At 41.1% G+C, this 13,917-nt stretch overlaps 2 protein-coding genes across 3 annotated transcripts in view; both read right to left on the bottom strand.

The window, feature by feature from the left end:
- Positions 1 to 1,001, bottom strand: part of dnajb6b (DnaJ heat shock protein family (Hsp40) member B6b) — a 27,465-nt gene extending 26,464 nt beyond the window's left edge. For both annotated transcript variants that reach the window (XM_005722778.1, XM_013915537.1), the window contains exon 1: positions 838 to 1,001. The gene's annotated coding sequence lies outside the window, so the exon portion shown is untranslated. The remainder of the gene's footprint in view (positions 1 to 837) is intronic.
- A 6,422-nt stretch (positions 1,002 to 7,423) lies between these two features.
- Positions 7,424 to 13,917, bottom strand: part of ube3c (ubiquitin protein ligase E3C) — a 29,098-nt gene continuing 22,604 nt past the window's right edge. Inside the window, exons 20-24 of the mRNA XM_005722813.1 lie at positions 12,707 to 12,919; positions 10,585 to 10,773; positions 10,431 to 10,497; positions 10,194 to 10,324; positions 7,424 to 8,632 (exon numbers count right to left, since the gene is read on the bottom strand). Coding sequence (XP_005722870.1) covers positions 8,462 to 8,632; positions 10,194 to 10,324; positions 10,431 to 10,497; positions 10,585 to 10,773; positions 12,707 to 12,919 — 771 coding nt within the window. The 3' untranslated portion in view covers positions 7,424 to 8,461. The remainder of the gene's footprint in view (positions 8,633 to 10,193; positions 10,325 to 10,430; positions 10,498 to 10,584; positions 10,774 to 12,706; positions 12,920 to 13,917) is intronic.

Raw genomic sequence — 13,917 nt, 5'->3', positions numbered from 1 at the left:
CACACGCACACATACACAGAAAACGTGTTTATTTTCTCTCCAGAACACTTTCTGGAAGCTAACTAATGTCAACAGACCAATCTGAGATATCCCAGCTGGAGCCCTAACTTGTGAACCTCTCCCTCCGCATCTGTTTAACAGAAACTTCTAGAAAAGTCTTAAAGCGGAATGGGAAGTTTTAGCCGTCTAAATTTCCAAAACAAATCCACTAATATAAATATATGTATATATTTAAAAAAAAACAAAAAAAAAAAAAAACACGACAGCAGTGATATTACACAAAAGCAGAAATCTCTCTATGGTAGTCTTAACTTTAATATCCGACTGTAGACTATGCTGGCTAACGTTAGCGTTAGACTTGCATTTATAGCATCACTGGTACCAAATACAAGTTTATCATGCAGTCATACACCCCTGAATTTACTAAATAGTTTGTATAGACGGACTGGGGGTTTTTTGTTTTGTTTTTTAATTTTTTTCTTTTATTTTAGCCTGAGCTAACTCAAATTTTACGGCAGCGAGCAGGCAAAAAGGCAAGAGATCCACTCGTTATTCTCACACGCTAGCTTAACTATGAGGTAGTATCCTGGAAAACAGCCTCTCGGACACAAACGAAAACTACATTTCTGTATAAAAATAATCTTAATATATCCTAAATGATTCCAACATTAGCAGGGGACATACTGGGTGACTCCACCAAAGCATCCCCACATGTACTAGATGTACTCGATGCGGCAACACACGACAAACGCTTTTCGCCGCTCTTTCTTTCTTTCCTTCTTTCTTTCAGCAAACTGAAGCCAAGCGGCCCTCTCACCTAGTTCATCTCGAGCCTACCTGAAAGAAGGAAATATCCGCCACAATAGCCACCTGATTGTAGCTGTTCCTCCTGTTTTCCTTGCCTGAGTACGGAAACTGTAACTGCAGCAGCAGCTGGTAGTGGCTTTCTTGGTAGCTGGTTGAGTGGCCGCTGATATGGCCTAGCCCACAATGCTGCTTTTAAGGACCGTCGGAAAAAACTCACATGTTTTACTGCGGATAAAGGTGAGTTTAAAGTTAATAATGGTGCAATGTATTATATTTACAGACAAGACAAATGCTGACAGCCTGTTTTTACCCTCCCTTATAAGAGGTTAACGTGAAAAAACCTTGAAAAAGTGGAGAGCGCCCCAATGACCCCATAGCGTCAAGGCCGTGCAGGGGCGTGTCCAGATGGGTGTCATGGGGTGGCCCCAGCCCAGGTTGCAATATACCCCCACCCCTTTTGTTTTAGGGAATTAATTACATTTGCTGGTATAACATTTCTACTTTTGCTGGCCTGTTTCTAAGTCTTGATAGTTTAAGTCAAAGTAAAACATTTTCAGGTTGTTGTACGGTGCCACCGGGCCTTCTGACCAGCAACCTTCCGATTACAAGGCGAATGCCCAACTCTTGAGCCACGATTGCCCCAGACTAAACTAGATCAGTGTTAAATAGATTGCATTTTAAATTTTGTTTATCAGTTATTGTAAAACTGTGTAATGTGTTATGTTTCCTCCACTGAAAAAAGAATTTCCTGACTGACAGAAAGAACTAAATTAAAATTTTGATTGAATAATTTTAGTTATTTTCTCAATTTTTAGTTATTTTCTCCAAAAACTTTGATTTAGTAAGTCAGAATTTTGAGATGCTTAACTAGATGCTTAAAATGTTTGAGATAATAACCCAAATTCTAAATTATATATGGCAAAAAAGTAGTTGTTTGTTTTGTTTAATTCAGGGTTTTTTTTCCACTGGGAGAAATAAGCTTCCAGATTGTGAATTTAAAACAGCAAACAAATAATGTTTAAATATTTCATTACCAAAAATGTGAAATCTATCATCTGTACCTTATGGTATTAGTTTTGCTGAATTTAAAAAAAACCTGTGGATGAAAATAGCGAATGTAGTGCATGGATACATCTGTTTTCTTCCTCCCAGCCCTTTGTCAAAATTAAACTAAAACTTTGAAACCTAAAAGCTGAAATAGGCTGATTTTTATTTGTCTCATTTCCACAAACAGGTAGGTTTCAAAGTGGCTTTCATAGCATTATAACTTCTCTGTTTTGCACTTTATTGTTGTTGTTTTTTGGGGTTGTTTTTTTTTTCTTTTCTTTAAAAAAAAAAAGGAACAGTTTTCTGTATTTTACTTTTATAAATTTCATAAGCACAAAGTAAAGCACCAAATTGTCTTAAAGAGAGGAAGAACAGTCAATGTGATAAACTATTTTAATTACAGCTATTACCAATGTTAATTACTGATTGGTATTTCAATCCTTGTCTGCATGTCAAAGTGTCATTGAGCAAGACAGTGAATCCCGAGTTGCCTCCCTTGTAAGTGTGTGAATTATAGGGCAAAAGGTGCTTGAACAAATGTGTGAATGAGGTTTTTAGTAAGACGGCAATTGGAGTGCTCAAATAAGGTAGACAATCACTATGTAAGCACAGGTCCACATAGAGGGGTAAAAGTGACCTTCAGTTTACACTTAACTTTGTTTCTCAGTGACAAATATTATTAATATCAACGGGATAACCTGAACTATTTATAAATGAGTAGGGGGAAAAAAATTTCTGCATTGTTATAGCCATTTTGCCTGCTGAATGAGGGTAATCAGTCGAAACTGCCCTTGATGACTGCCATTGACAAGTGAGAGGATATTTACTAAAAGGTTTTGTTAGGTTAGATTTTTATTTGGGATCACTAGAATCTATAGTTTTTTTTTAACCAACTGAATAATTACTTAGAAATCTGCAGACATATCAGTATAAAAGAATGTGTGGAGGCAGCTGTAGACACAATAACTGGTGCCTGATATCGGTCACGGCCACCTGTTAGCTCAGTTCCTGCAAAACAAGCATTTTCTATGAAGAGTGGGATATGGCTCTTAACAGGGTCCATTCGTCTTCTATATGTTCAAGACATTCCTTAATACAATTCAAAGTGTTACACAGGTTACATTTCTCAAAAGCTAAACTAGCAAAAATATTTCCAAACGTAGAGCCATTGTGTGATAGATGTAAACAGACTCCAGCTACTTCCCTTTATATGTTCTGGTCCTGTCTGACAATTGCTCCCTTCTGGTTATCCTTTTTTGATGTCATCTCTAAAGCCTATGCCTATAACATCTTGCCTTCCCCCTTGGTCTCAATTTTTCTGGTATAATGACTGCTGCTCCCCCTGCCCGTTTACAGAGGGTCATTGCCTTTTCGTCATTATTAGCAAGACGCCTGATTTTATTTAAACGGAAGTCTACTACTGCTCCATCACACCACCACTGGATAAGGGATGTTATGCAAAATGGCAAGCTGGAAAAAATCAGATGTACTCTCAACTGATCCATCAGCAAATTCCACACAACATGGGACCCTCTGATAGCATACGTCAACAATCTACCTGGTCTGAAACTGTGAATGTTCCAGACCAGTTCCTACCACCCAGATAAATGCACATTCTCATATAAAACTCTGTGTAATTCATATAAAAATACATCTATATATCCATTTTTTTGAGCACCCATCTAATTCAAAGTCACAGGGTGGCTGAAGTCTATACCAGGACACCAGTCTATCACAGGGCTAATATGAGATTTAGTGCAGTAAACAATAAATAAATAAATAAAATGTAGGACAATGTTAAAGAACAGAAAATAAAATATTAACATTTACTGTTTAAAACGTTTAATTTCAGTGTAGTTTTCATCACTGTCACTGTTGGTTTTCTTTTAGATCAGTTGCAATATAGATAATATTTGACAGACTGAGATTTAGAAAGTTCAGATGAGATAATACAACACAAGCACTTGACTCGCTGTCAACACATTATTGTTTGTGCCTCAGATTCAACAAGGTGCTGAAAACATTCCTCAGAGTTTTTGGTCTATGTCAACATGATAGCATCGACAGTTGCTGCAGAATTATTCGCTGCACATTCCTCAAGAGAATCTCTCGTTAGCCCATGTGCCACAGGCGCTCTGCTGGATTGCAATCTAAACTGTGGAGGTAATTTGAGTACAGTCAACTTACTGTTTTCTTTAAGAAACCAGTTTGAGATGATTTGAGCTTTGTGACGTGGTTCGTTATTCTGCTGGAAACCATTAAGAAGATGGGTACACTGCAGTCATGAAGGGATAAACATGGTCATCAGCAGTACCAGGCAGGCTGTGGAGTTTAAAAGACGCTCAATTGCTACTAAGCGGCCCAAACTGTCCCAAGGACATGTCCCCCTCAATTTTTCAACCTCAATAAACATGAATGCAACTAAAAGATATATAATTAAAGGTTTATTTTTTCAAATAATCAATCATTAATGGAGATGCGCTGGTATTAACTAAATGCACACTAATCAAATAATAATTTGACCAGATTCCATTAAATTTAACATTTTATACTGTACATAAATAACAAAAATATTTCAAAACTAACATGTAATAAAATAACTTAATGGCACAATTAAGCCACCAGTGGCCTGAATTGTTGATACAAAGCAGGATGGAGCCACGCTCTTATCTTTACCCCCCAAAAATGACCCTACCATCTGAATGTCACAGCAGAAACTGAGACTCCATAAGCTTGAGGCGACATTTTTTCATTTCATATATCGTCCACTTTTGGTGAGCCTGTGTGAACTGTAGCTGTGAACTGTCCTGTTCTTGACAGCTTCAGCCCACGGTGTGGTCTCGGTGCTGCTGAAGCCCATCTGCTTTAAGCCTTGACATGTTGTGCATTCAAAGATGCTCTTCTGCATACCTTGGTTGAAATGAATACCTTTCTTCTGTTCAGTTCAGTTCAATTCAATTTAATGTTAGTTATATGGCGCCAAATCACAACAACACTTTCCTTAATACAAAGAAAACCCCAACAATCATATAAGCCCTGTGAGCAATCGTTTTGGCGACAGTGGCAAGGAAAACATTTTCCATAATATTTCAACAGGAAGAAACCTGCAGCAGGGAGGGTCGTCATGTGCCGCGAGCGGTTGGGGTGAGGGGAGGAGGACGTTGTGGAGATCTAGATCTGGGATCTGACAAAAACTAAAACTATCATTAAAACTCATTTTATTTTTATTCAGTTTCGTTTTTATATTAATGTTTTAATCATTGAAACGCTGAAATTTGCAAAGTCTGTCGTTTGTTTTTATTTCCCGTTTTATGGTCATTTTGATGGTACGCGTTTCACCGAGGGACACCTGAAAGCAGCACGTCATTGAGCGTGGACAGCAGCGTCGTTGCGGTGTCCTGCTCACACATCCGCGATGACACCCAACACCAGACTTTGCTGTTCACGCGCGCACAGTGGATGAAACGAGGCTGTCACGTGCCTCGCATATTCCCTAACAAATCTAGAAACGTGCCGGATCATAAGAAGCGCTTTCACGCGGCATTCAGGGAGCAAAAGAATCAGACAAACGGCTTTTTGCGCCACCTGTCGAGCGCACGAGAAACATACGACCTGTGTCTGTTGTAATTATAAGCCTGATCCAAAACCATTGAGAGGGGAGGGACAGGTTTCCATGTAAGCTCACCCGTTTTCCCTGCTATAAGAGGATACCCACTACACTAGCAGTGTGATAGTGGGACTTTTAATTGTAAATAATTCTCAGTATCACGCCTCTGCACGGGTGTAGGAGTTGGGCTGAATTTGATATACTGAAAAAGGCTTAGTGAGCCAGGGCCTAGCTTATATTATACGATATTATAAGACTGTTTATAAGATATTATAAAACTGTTTGATCAAAACTGTCAAATGTAACCAGAAGAAAAGGCTCAGACTCAATTTTGAGCTTATTTTCAACACTAAATTTCAACTATGAAATAAGAAGGTAAAGTTCTCACATTTGCATACTGGCTTTCAATATTTATTTATTTATTTTTTAAAGATGATCTCTCCTTGGGTCACACTTTAGAAATGTAGGATACGCACAGAAGACATATCTGAGGAACTGATAAGCAGTGAGGTGAACTCATCCTAACCCAAAGAAGTCAAATAAAGCAGGGCAGGTTATTGCAGTTTCAAACCGAAGTGAGGCTGAAATTACAGGCCTGCATTGATTTTAAATGGAAGATGAAGGTCGTTTTTGCAGTAAAAGCTGGCTGGAGCTCTTGCCAGCAAAAGAAGACCCAATGAAAATGACAGATAGCTATTAATTATACTGGGCATTAAGGGCAGTCTGGATTTAATTAGACCCATTGAGCGGGAGGAATCACAGCAAAAATAGATATCATGCATAGGTCAGTGCTTTTCCATACTTTGAAAGTCTTCACTTAAGACTCTTTATTTTCTCGCCTTTCTGTGATCGCTGTGGCTGAATTTGACGTGGTAACAAAGTAGGGCGACAACAAGAATGAGACTTAAAAATCGATCAGATTTAATTTAAACGGCAACCACAACTCACATAAGCTTGGGCTGATCAGTCTTCATGTCTAGACAGGCAGAAAGGCAGCACAGGCACTCCCTGTCCTGATGTACTGCTATGCCAAAGCCACTGAACCCACATTTCCTTCACAGGCTTCAGTGCCAGGAGAGCCATATTCATAAAAACAAATGAATTCATTGCTTTGATATTTCTGTTATTGGTTCGTGACCTTGAAAGGCTTCCAGAGGGTCTTCAGGTGTTTTCAAAGTCGTTTCCATGCAGCACTAAAGGTTGACCACCAGGTGGCAATCTGCTACAAGAAATATGTTAGCAGAGACTTAACTAAGATCTTTTAATCCACAACCTGGAGCTATGTCCCAGTTTTTTTTGTCAGTGCGCTCAGTAAATGGCCAGTTTAAACCTCAGGTTTGCTTCCATGTTAATTAAAATCCATGTTTTCATGCCAGCTTCGCAGGGACACTCACTTTGGTATCTTGTTTTGGAAAGCAGGCTACAATCCCACCCCCCTCAAAACACCCTCAAGTGATTTTTTTTGATGCTTCCTCGCTCCGCTGCAAGATAAACAAGCCTAAAAGCTTCAATTAGCCCTTAAAAATCCTATGAGCAAGCTCAAGTAGCATACGCAGTGAAGATGATTCACAACATCCTGCATTAACTTTGTCAGTTATAATCCATCACTTGGTAATAGTCTTAAATAAATCTCATAGTAATTGAGATGAATCCCTCATTTCAATGACAAGTCTGGTTTTTAAGACCCAATTACCACTTTGAGTTCTCTGGCCCAGAGGATGTGCGGCGTATGAGAAGAGGGGGGCAGCGAGCTGGCTGCTTTGGCGGAGAAGCGAGGATGGAGAGATGGACTCGGTCCAAATAGGGATGGATATCTTCCTCAGGGGCTGCACTGCATTAGAGGCCAGGTAGATTTATGACAAACGCACACAATCTTAATTTGTGCTCAGCCCGATAATGCATCTCAAGGCCAGAATAGTTCTGCTCAGTGTTTCTTAACTGGATGTTTCTTTAATTATATGTCAGAGGCCATAAAACTCAAGAGGAGATTTTCCCACAAAGCACTGTTTTATGTCTCGGTCATTACTGTAAATTACAAGTAACAAGAAAATATGGAGGGAAAAAATCAAAAAGAAAAGTGGGTTTATTTGTTTCCATACACTCTTTTTTTTTTTCAGCCTGTTGGTACACTGATCATCTGTAAGCCTCATCAAACATGACACAGTTGCTGCTTCCCCCCACTAAAAAGCAAACTTGCAGGAGGAAGAAGAGGGGGGGGGGTCGTTCACCTTAAAGCAGACGTGTGTGAAAACAGAAACTCGTCACGTGAAAAGGAGAGAGGAAAAACAAACCTGTACAAATACTGAATAGATGAATAATACAAGAGCAGCTGTAAACATATACATATTCACACACAAAAAAAAAACCAACCTTCAGTGCTCCCCTCCCCAAACATCCAGCAAGACAAGTCATTTCTATTCTTCAGATGGCGTGTGCACACTTACTGTATCGTTATCAGACACGACGGTTAATACTAGGAATAATAACAATTCGAGAAATCACAAAAACCTGCCGGTTCACCGACCTCTACGTGAAAATTCATGACGGCTGTACACAAAAGCTCCTGCCTCCGCAGCCCTTGGCTTTACAGTCCTGCCCACTCTGTCCCCCCCAGTCTGTTGTTATATTGCCTTTTTTTGTTTCAACATGATGCCGCTTAATCTTTGGTGAAAACATTTCTCCATTCAGTTACACATTTGTTTGTTTTTTTGTTTTGTTTTTTAATGTATGCACAAAATACCTTCTGCAAAATTTAACTAAGCTGCTGATCTGTCTGAAGAATAAGAAGGGATTCAACATTTCAAATGATTTAAAAGCACCCTTCTTTCAGTCTGTGGGGGAGCATTTCCTCACCATCGGCTTGGCACGCACGCACGCACGCACGCACACACACACAAACAGTAAAATCAGTCAGTGCATGGTTTGCTTTCCCTCGTCTATTTTCAGTCTTTCACCCCAAAGCCACTTCTGTGGCGTCCATGTCTGGAGGCACAGCTCAGCTCAGCTCAGCTCGAACCCGGAGGATGACTCGATGGCGTACAGCAGCTTGTTCCTCATCAGGTGCTGGTCGCAGAACTCGGGGAGCTTGAGCAGGTTCATGCAGGTGCTGGCGGTGGGCAGGCGATCCAGGTCAGTCCCTCCGTTGTGGATGCAGAAGGCCGGGTATAGCTCCTGTTTATGAGTGAAGGGCTTCAATTAGAAACTGATAGAGAGAAATCTCTACATCCCCGAGGCGTTTAAGAACCATGGAAATTAAAAAGAGAAAAAAAAAATGAGGCGACAAGCAACACGTGTCCGTAATGATCCCAATTTCAAAACCAATTCAGATTAAGCAATAACTGTCAACTTCCACAAGGGGATAAATGTTAAAAGAGAGACATTAAGTGCTAAGCTAATACAGTGGAAGTATAAATTGAGGAAATAATCTTAGTGCTTGAAAGGTACCGAGTGGGGAAATCAGCCCACGGTTTGACCCTTGGATGAGACGCTGGAGGAATGGTCATTTCATGTTGTCTAGCTGGCATTTTTTTAAATCAAGCCTCTCGCCGATGAGGCCACCTCATCCGCAGGCGGTGACACGGACCGTTTCCATCACTGGCCGGGCCAACGCACCAGGTACTCCGCCCTGATTTCATCCTGCTTTTTAAAGTTAGCATAGATGGCTCAGCGGCCACACTTGCCCGATTAAATGGCTCTTTAGGGGTTTGGCCATAATGACCCCATTTTTCTGACAATTACCGTATTAAACTATCGTTGCTTATTGAGAAAGTGTCATTACCGCAGGCATCATTTTGGGGGGGAAAAATGGAGAGTTTCCATCATCTTTTTTAAACGGCTTCTCCTGACAGAGCTATTTCTCCTCTAATGAATCCTGGGCCGAATCACGACAGCTAATTAAAGCTTAGCTGGCTTGAGCTGAGGGCCGGGTCAGGGGCCGCTTCCCTACGAATTACCACCTTCTGCAGCCCAGAGACGAGCGGAGGCGGCAGGAGCGGAGTCATATTTATCAATGGTGGAGTGAAGGCAACACTCAAACACAGAGAGGAGGAGAGCGTTGCTCCCCACAGCGCAAAAATCAAGTTTTCTTAACCGATGACAATAACAAGGAGTACTAAAACCAATCATATCATGATTACACCTTCTGGTTTGACAAAGTATGACATAAAAATTGTTTAATGGCTCAGAGTAACACTTTCTCCTTTTTTCTCCTATCTCAAACTACTTAAGTGTCCCACAAATCAAGTCAGTGAGAAAGCGAAACAGCTTCCAATTAGGAAATCATTTCAGAAATAGGAGGTTAGCGGTAATGATTCAGCAAACGGTCTTCAGAAGTAGATGGATGGAGTTTCCTTGCATATTAATCTCGCAGAAAACTGCTGCTTTCTGCCCCGTCGCGCAAAGTTGAAAAGTTCAAGAGGCTACCAAGTTCTGAGCGGCAATATTTGACCAGCCAAGGTTTTTCCAGCCAAGCCCACGCATGCGAAGCTGCAGACAGACTTCTTCTGCAGAGGAAGGTCATGAACTATAAAACAACAGTGGACGTGGTGATAAGACTCGGGTCATATCGCCAGCTAATTTGAAAACGATCGTTTTCAAAGCTGTTATCAGTCTGGGCATTTTCATTACAAGCCTATTAAAGAGGGAACACTCCCTTCTGTTGAGGATGGAGAACCAGAGGATAATGGTGGGCAAGGCAAGTGCAGAGAGAAGAAGGGGGGGGAGTCCACATCACCTTGAAGCCCAGCAGCGGTGGTCTGGAGCAGCTGGTGACAAACTTCAGCAACTTGCGCTTTTCGTCATCTGTGAATCCTTCGACCACCTCCCAGAAGATCTGGATGACGGGATGAGTGGCTGAATACCCGCCTGAAGATGACGATGAGGGTGTAAAGTTAGAATGAAATTTCTCAGTTCTATAAATGAGAATTTGCAGAAAAAACATACACAAGAAAATAAAGCACTTTGTACCTACCTGAGTAGTTTGTAAAGTTTTTTAGGTCGTCGAGACAAATTGGCACATGAGCCCCAGATATCAGAACCTTTAAGATGTATAAAGCATATTTTTAGCTTCTTTAACACATTTTATGTTTCTTCAGGTTCAGTTATTTATGTCACGTGTAGAATACCTGAATCTCCTGCTGGTCAAACATGCGCAGCCACTCCAGGTTGACCACATTGGCCAGACCCTGTCTGAAGGCCAGGCAATGAGGCCTGATCTGCTTGTTGAGCCTGTAGTCAGCCACCAGATGGATGTAGGCTATTCGGTTTGCCGTGGTCACAGGAATATCTTTGCCTCCAAGCTTCAGCTCAACCACCTGCATCAGAAGGCACACGAGGCATTTACACGGTTCTTTCACAGTTCTTCATTTTCTCTTTAAAGTTCTTCAGTTGCGAGGTGACCGTTCGAGTATTTATTTGCAGCGTGCAGGATTTAATTCAATAACACAAAGGTCATTAAAATAGTTTCAGCAGCACTTTGATTAAAGGTAAAGCTCTCTCCATGCAAGTGTGAGGAGAAGTGCACTTCAGTGTTTCCAAATATAGCCCGACTACTGAACATCTGGTCCAATACAATTTGGCCCAGTGTTCTCTTTTCATTAGCTTTAGAGCAGTTAGCACTTGATAAGATGTGCTCGTCTCAGTTCATAAAGCTGGCAGTGCGATGACATCATAGCATCGGCAGGAGTAAGAAAAGAAAAAAAAAAGTAATGTTCATCTTTTTCCAACGCTGTCTTGGGATATGAGATTTTGTGTTTAGACAATTAAATTACTCACATGTATAAACGTGACTTCAGAAACTTTATTTCCTCTTTCTTTTACTCCAATAAATTGATTACAGGGGTTTAAAAAATACTCACTGCCTTTGTTGCTGCTGCATTTCCTGCAAATACTGCAACACTGCACCACGTGGCAATGTGAAAAGTTTTAATCAGGACGATCCACACGGCGGATTAAATCTCATCTCAAGGTACTGCAGGACTGGGTTTGCATTAATTTTCCTAATTTTAGTCAGTGTGTTATTTGCAGCTGGCCAAAATATGGATAACCACCTTTCTGTGTCTTTCTACCTAAAGTGCCAGTTATCAGCTCAGACTCTTCCGGATGAAGAAAAATATGAACTTGCACTGATTGTCAGCATCACTGTCACAGATAGCTCGACTAAAATGAGCTCAACATCATCGTTTTGCAGTGAACAACTTTCAGCTGCCACGTTGGATCAGGTTGTCATGCTGGAACCAGTTCCCTTTCTGTTTGTTATTTTTCTCATAAACCTCCAACACGTGGCAAACAGGAACGCCGCTTTTAACAATGGTCGTATGCAGACGGTCACAAAAACTGACCGATAAACACTTTACAGGATATTTGTTTAACTAAAATAAAAACTATTGTCTGAAACTGCAGCGGTGATGAATCAGCACCTCTGACGCATTCTTAACAAAAACTGATCGATAAGCTTCACAAAGGCGCTCAGTGCCGCAATACTCAGCCAGACCGCACTATAATGTATAATGTTTTTCTTGTGGTTTTTTGTGTTATTTTTCAGCTTCTACCTTTGCACTGCTTGTGGTCTAACTTAAAGTTAATCATTTTCTGTCTTTTTCTCACTCACAGTGGATTCTGATTATGTGCTAATGTAAGAGAATTACTATTGTTATCTTGCTTGCTTTGGCTATCTCACGAGGGCAAATGCAGGGCAGACTGCTCCCGGGTGTGTGCCTAATCTTTCACAAATTGTTTTCCCTGTCGTGTTTGCGACCAGGAGGGCTGTACCGTGACTCAACCATTTCAGGTGTTTGAGAAGAGCTAATACGACGCGCTAAGACCCTGAGTAAACAGGAGCTCCGTGCAGAGTGCAGGTCTGGGCTTAGGTGACTCAGAGTGATGGTGGTTGTTCACCTCCGGAGCCTTGAGCTTTGGAGGGGGCGTGCTTAAGAGCAGCTAGCTGCTTCTGTCAGGCGTGTTGTGAGGTAATTTCTCGGGGAAAGGCAGGTGGAACGGTCAACAGAGCTGCTGTGTTCGCTGCACCGCAGCAGGGCTTAGGGTGACAGCGGTGACGTGCTTTATCTCTCTCAGAGCTGAAAAGTGGTACATTATGAGGGAAATGAATTATTAACGCCACAAAGAGAAACCAAACAGGAGGAAGGACAGACGGCTAAGCATGACCAGGATACAAAGAGATGGGGGGGAAAAAAGTACACGTGAATCATTTATCCAACTAAATCCCACCCTGTCCCCAACCCCGGTCACCTGAGCTTCTCCCAGATCGTTGTTGACCACGGTGAAGTTAAGGCCCAGCTCTTCCACGTCACCCTCGTAGCTCTTGAGGAAAAGCAGGTTGCGATACATCTCTGGGTCCAGGGAGGCCAGGTGGTGAATGTCCACATCTGCGCTGGTTCCAAGAAGCTTGGACAGGAAGAAACTCGCAAAGGGCAATTCCACCAGCATGTTTTCATAAAGCGCCTGCGGGAAAATGTTGATGTTAATCCCTTAAAGCCTGCATCAAGAAATAATTTGCCACGAAATTCTGTTTTGTTTTGGGGGTTTTTTAATTGAGGGTTTAAACCTTCTGACAAAAACTCAAAATTGATTTGTATAATATTTTCTGCATTCAGCATAAAATCTACCTTTACCGCACCAAATCCATTCAAGTTTAGCAGTAAGCAACATCTCATTAAGGCAACTTTTAATACAGGGAGTTGATTCTAAATTCGATTCCAATTAAAATGTATTTCTCTGTATCAATCGTGCCCTCCCTCAGAGTTTGTATTTGTCCAACCAGAGAAGCCAAATAAAATGTTTTTTAGTTTCATTGCATCAAACACCACAATTAAATAACTAAGAGCCTGCTTCCAGCAGCAACCAAAATGCTAGCAAGCACATATTAAAGAAAAAAAATAATAACAAAATATCACATTTGCCTGAAACTCCTAACAATGAACGAAGTGATAGAGACTTCATCCGATCACATCTGAAAATACACAAAACAACCTACCGCAAACACACACGCTTCTGCTTCACCGGACTCAAACTTTATAAATGCCAATTCTCACCTTGACCTTAAATGCCATTAAGTACCACAGCCGGGCAGGTGACTCATAAAACGAAAAGCTAATGTACTTGAATAGTCCGAAAAAGAGCCCATTGGAGACATTAAAATATACAGGTCTTTATAAATGATTGCGCTAAAAACCCTGACCGCATCAGCTAAATGGATTATAAATCTAGAGGATTTCCATAATGCATGCATCTTAAACACACACACACGCAAGCATAAATCACGGCTATTTTCTAAACACAGGTTAATTGTGCAACTCCAAACATTGTCTATTTTTTATGCAAAATAATCCACTTAGCATTTCTCTCGTGGCCGCGACTCATTTCAGACCATATGCGCGGCGTGGCCCCTTGAAACCTATCAATAACACTTGTGCTGGGAAGAGGCAGCATTAAGTATATGG

Source organism: Pundamilia nyererei, unplaced genomic scaffold (genome assembly GCF_000239375.1).
Source record: "Pundamilia nyererei isolate P.nyererei 1_Seehausen unplaced genomic scaffold, PunNye1.0 scaffold00007, whole genome shotgun sequence".
Classification (NCBI taxonomy): domain Eukaryota; kingdom Metazoa; phylum Chordata; class Actinopteri; order Cichliformes; family Cichlidae; genus Pundamilia; species Pundamilia nyererei.
Note: the sequence above shows the minus strand (reverse complement) of the source record. Positions and strands in the feature narration are given on the sequence as shown.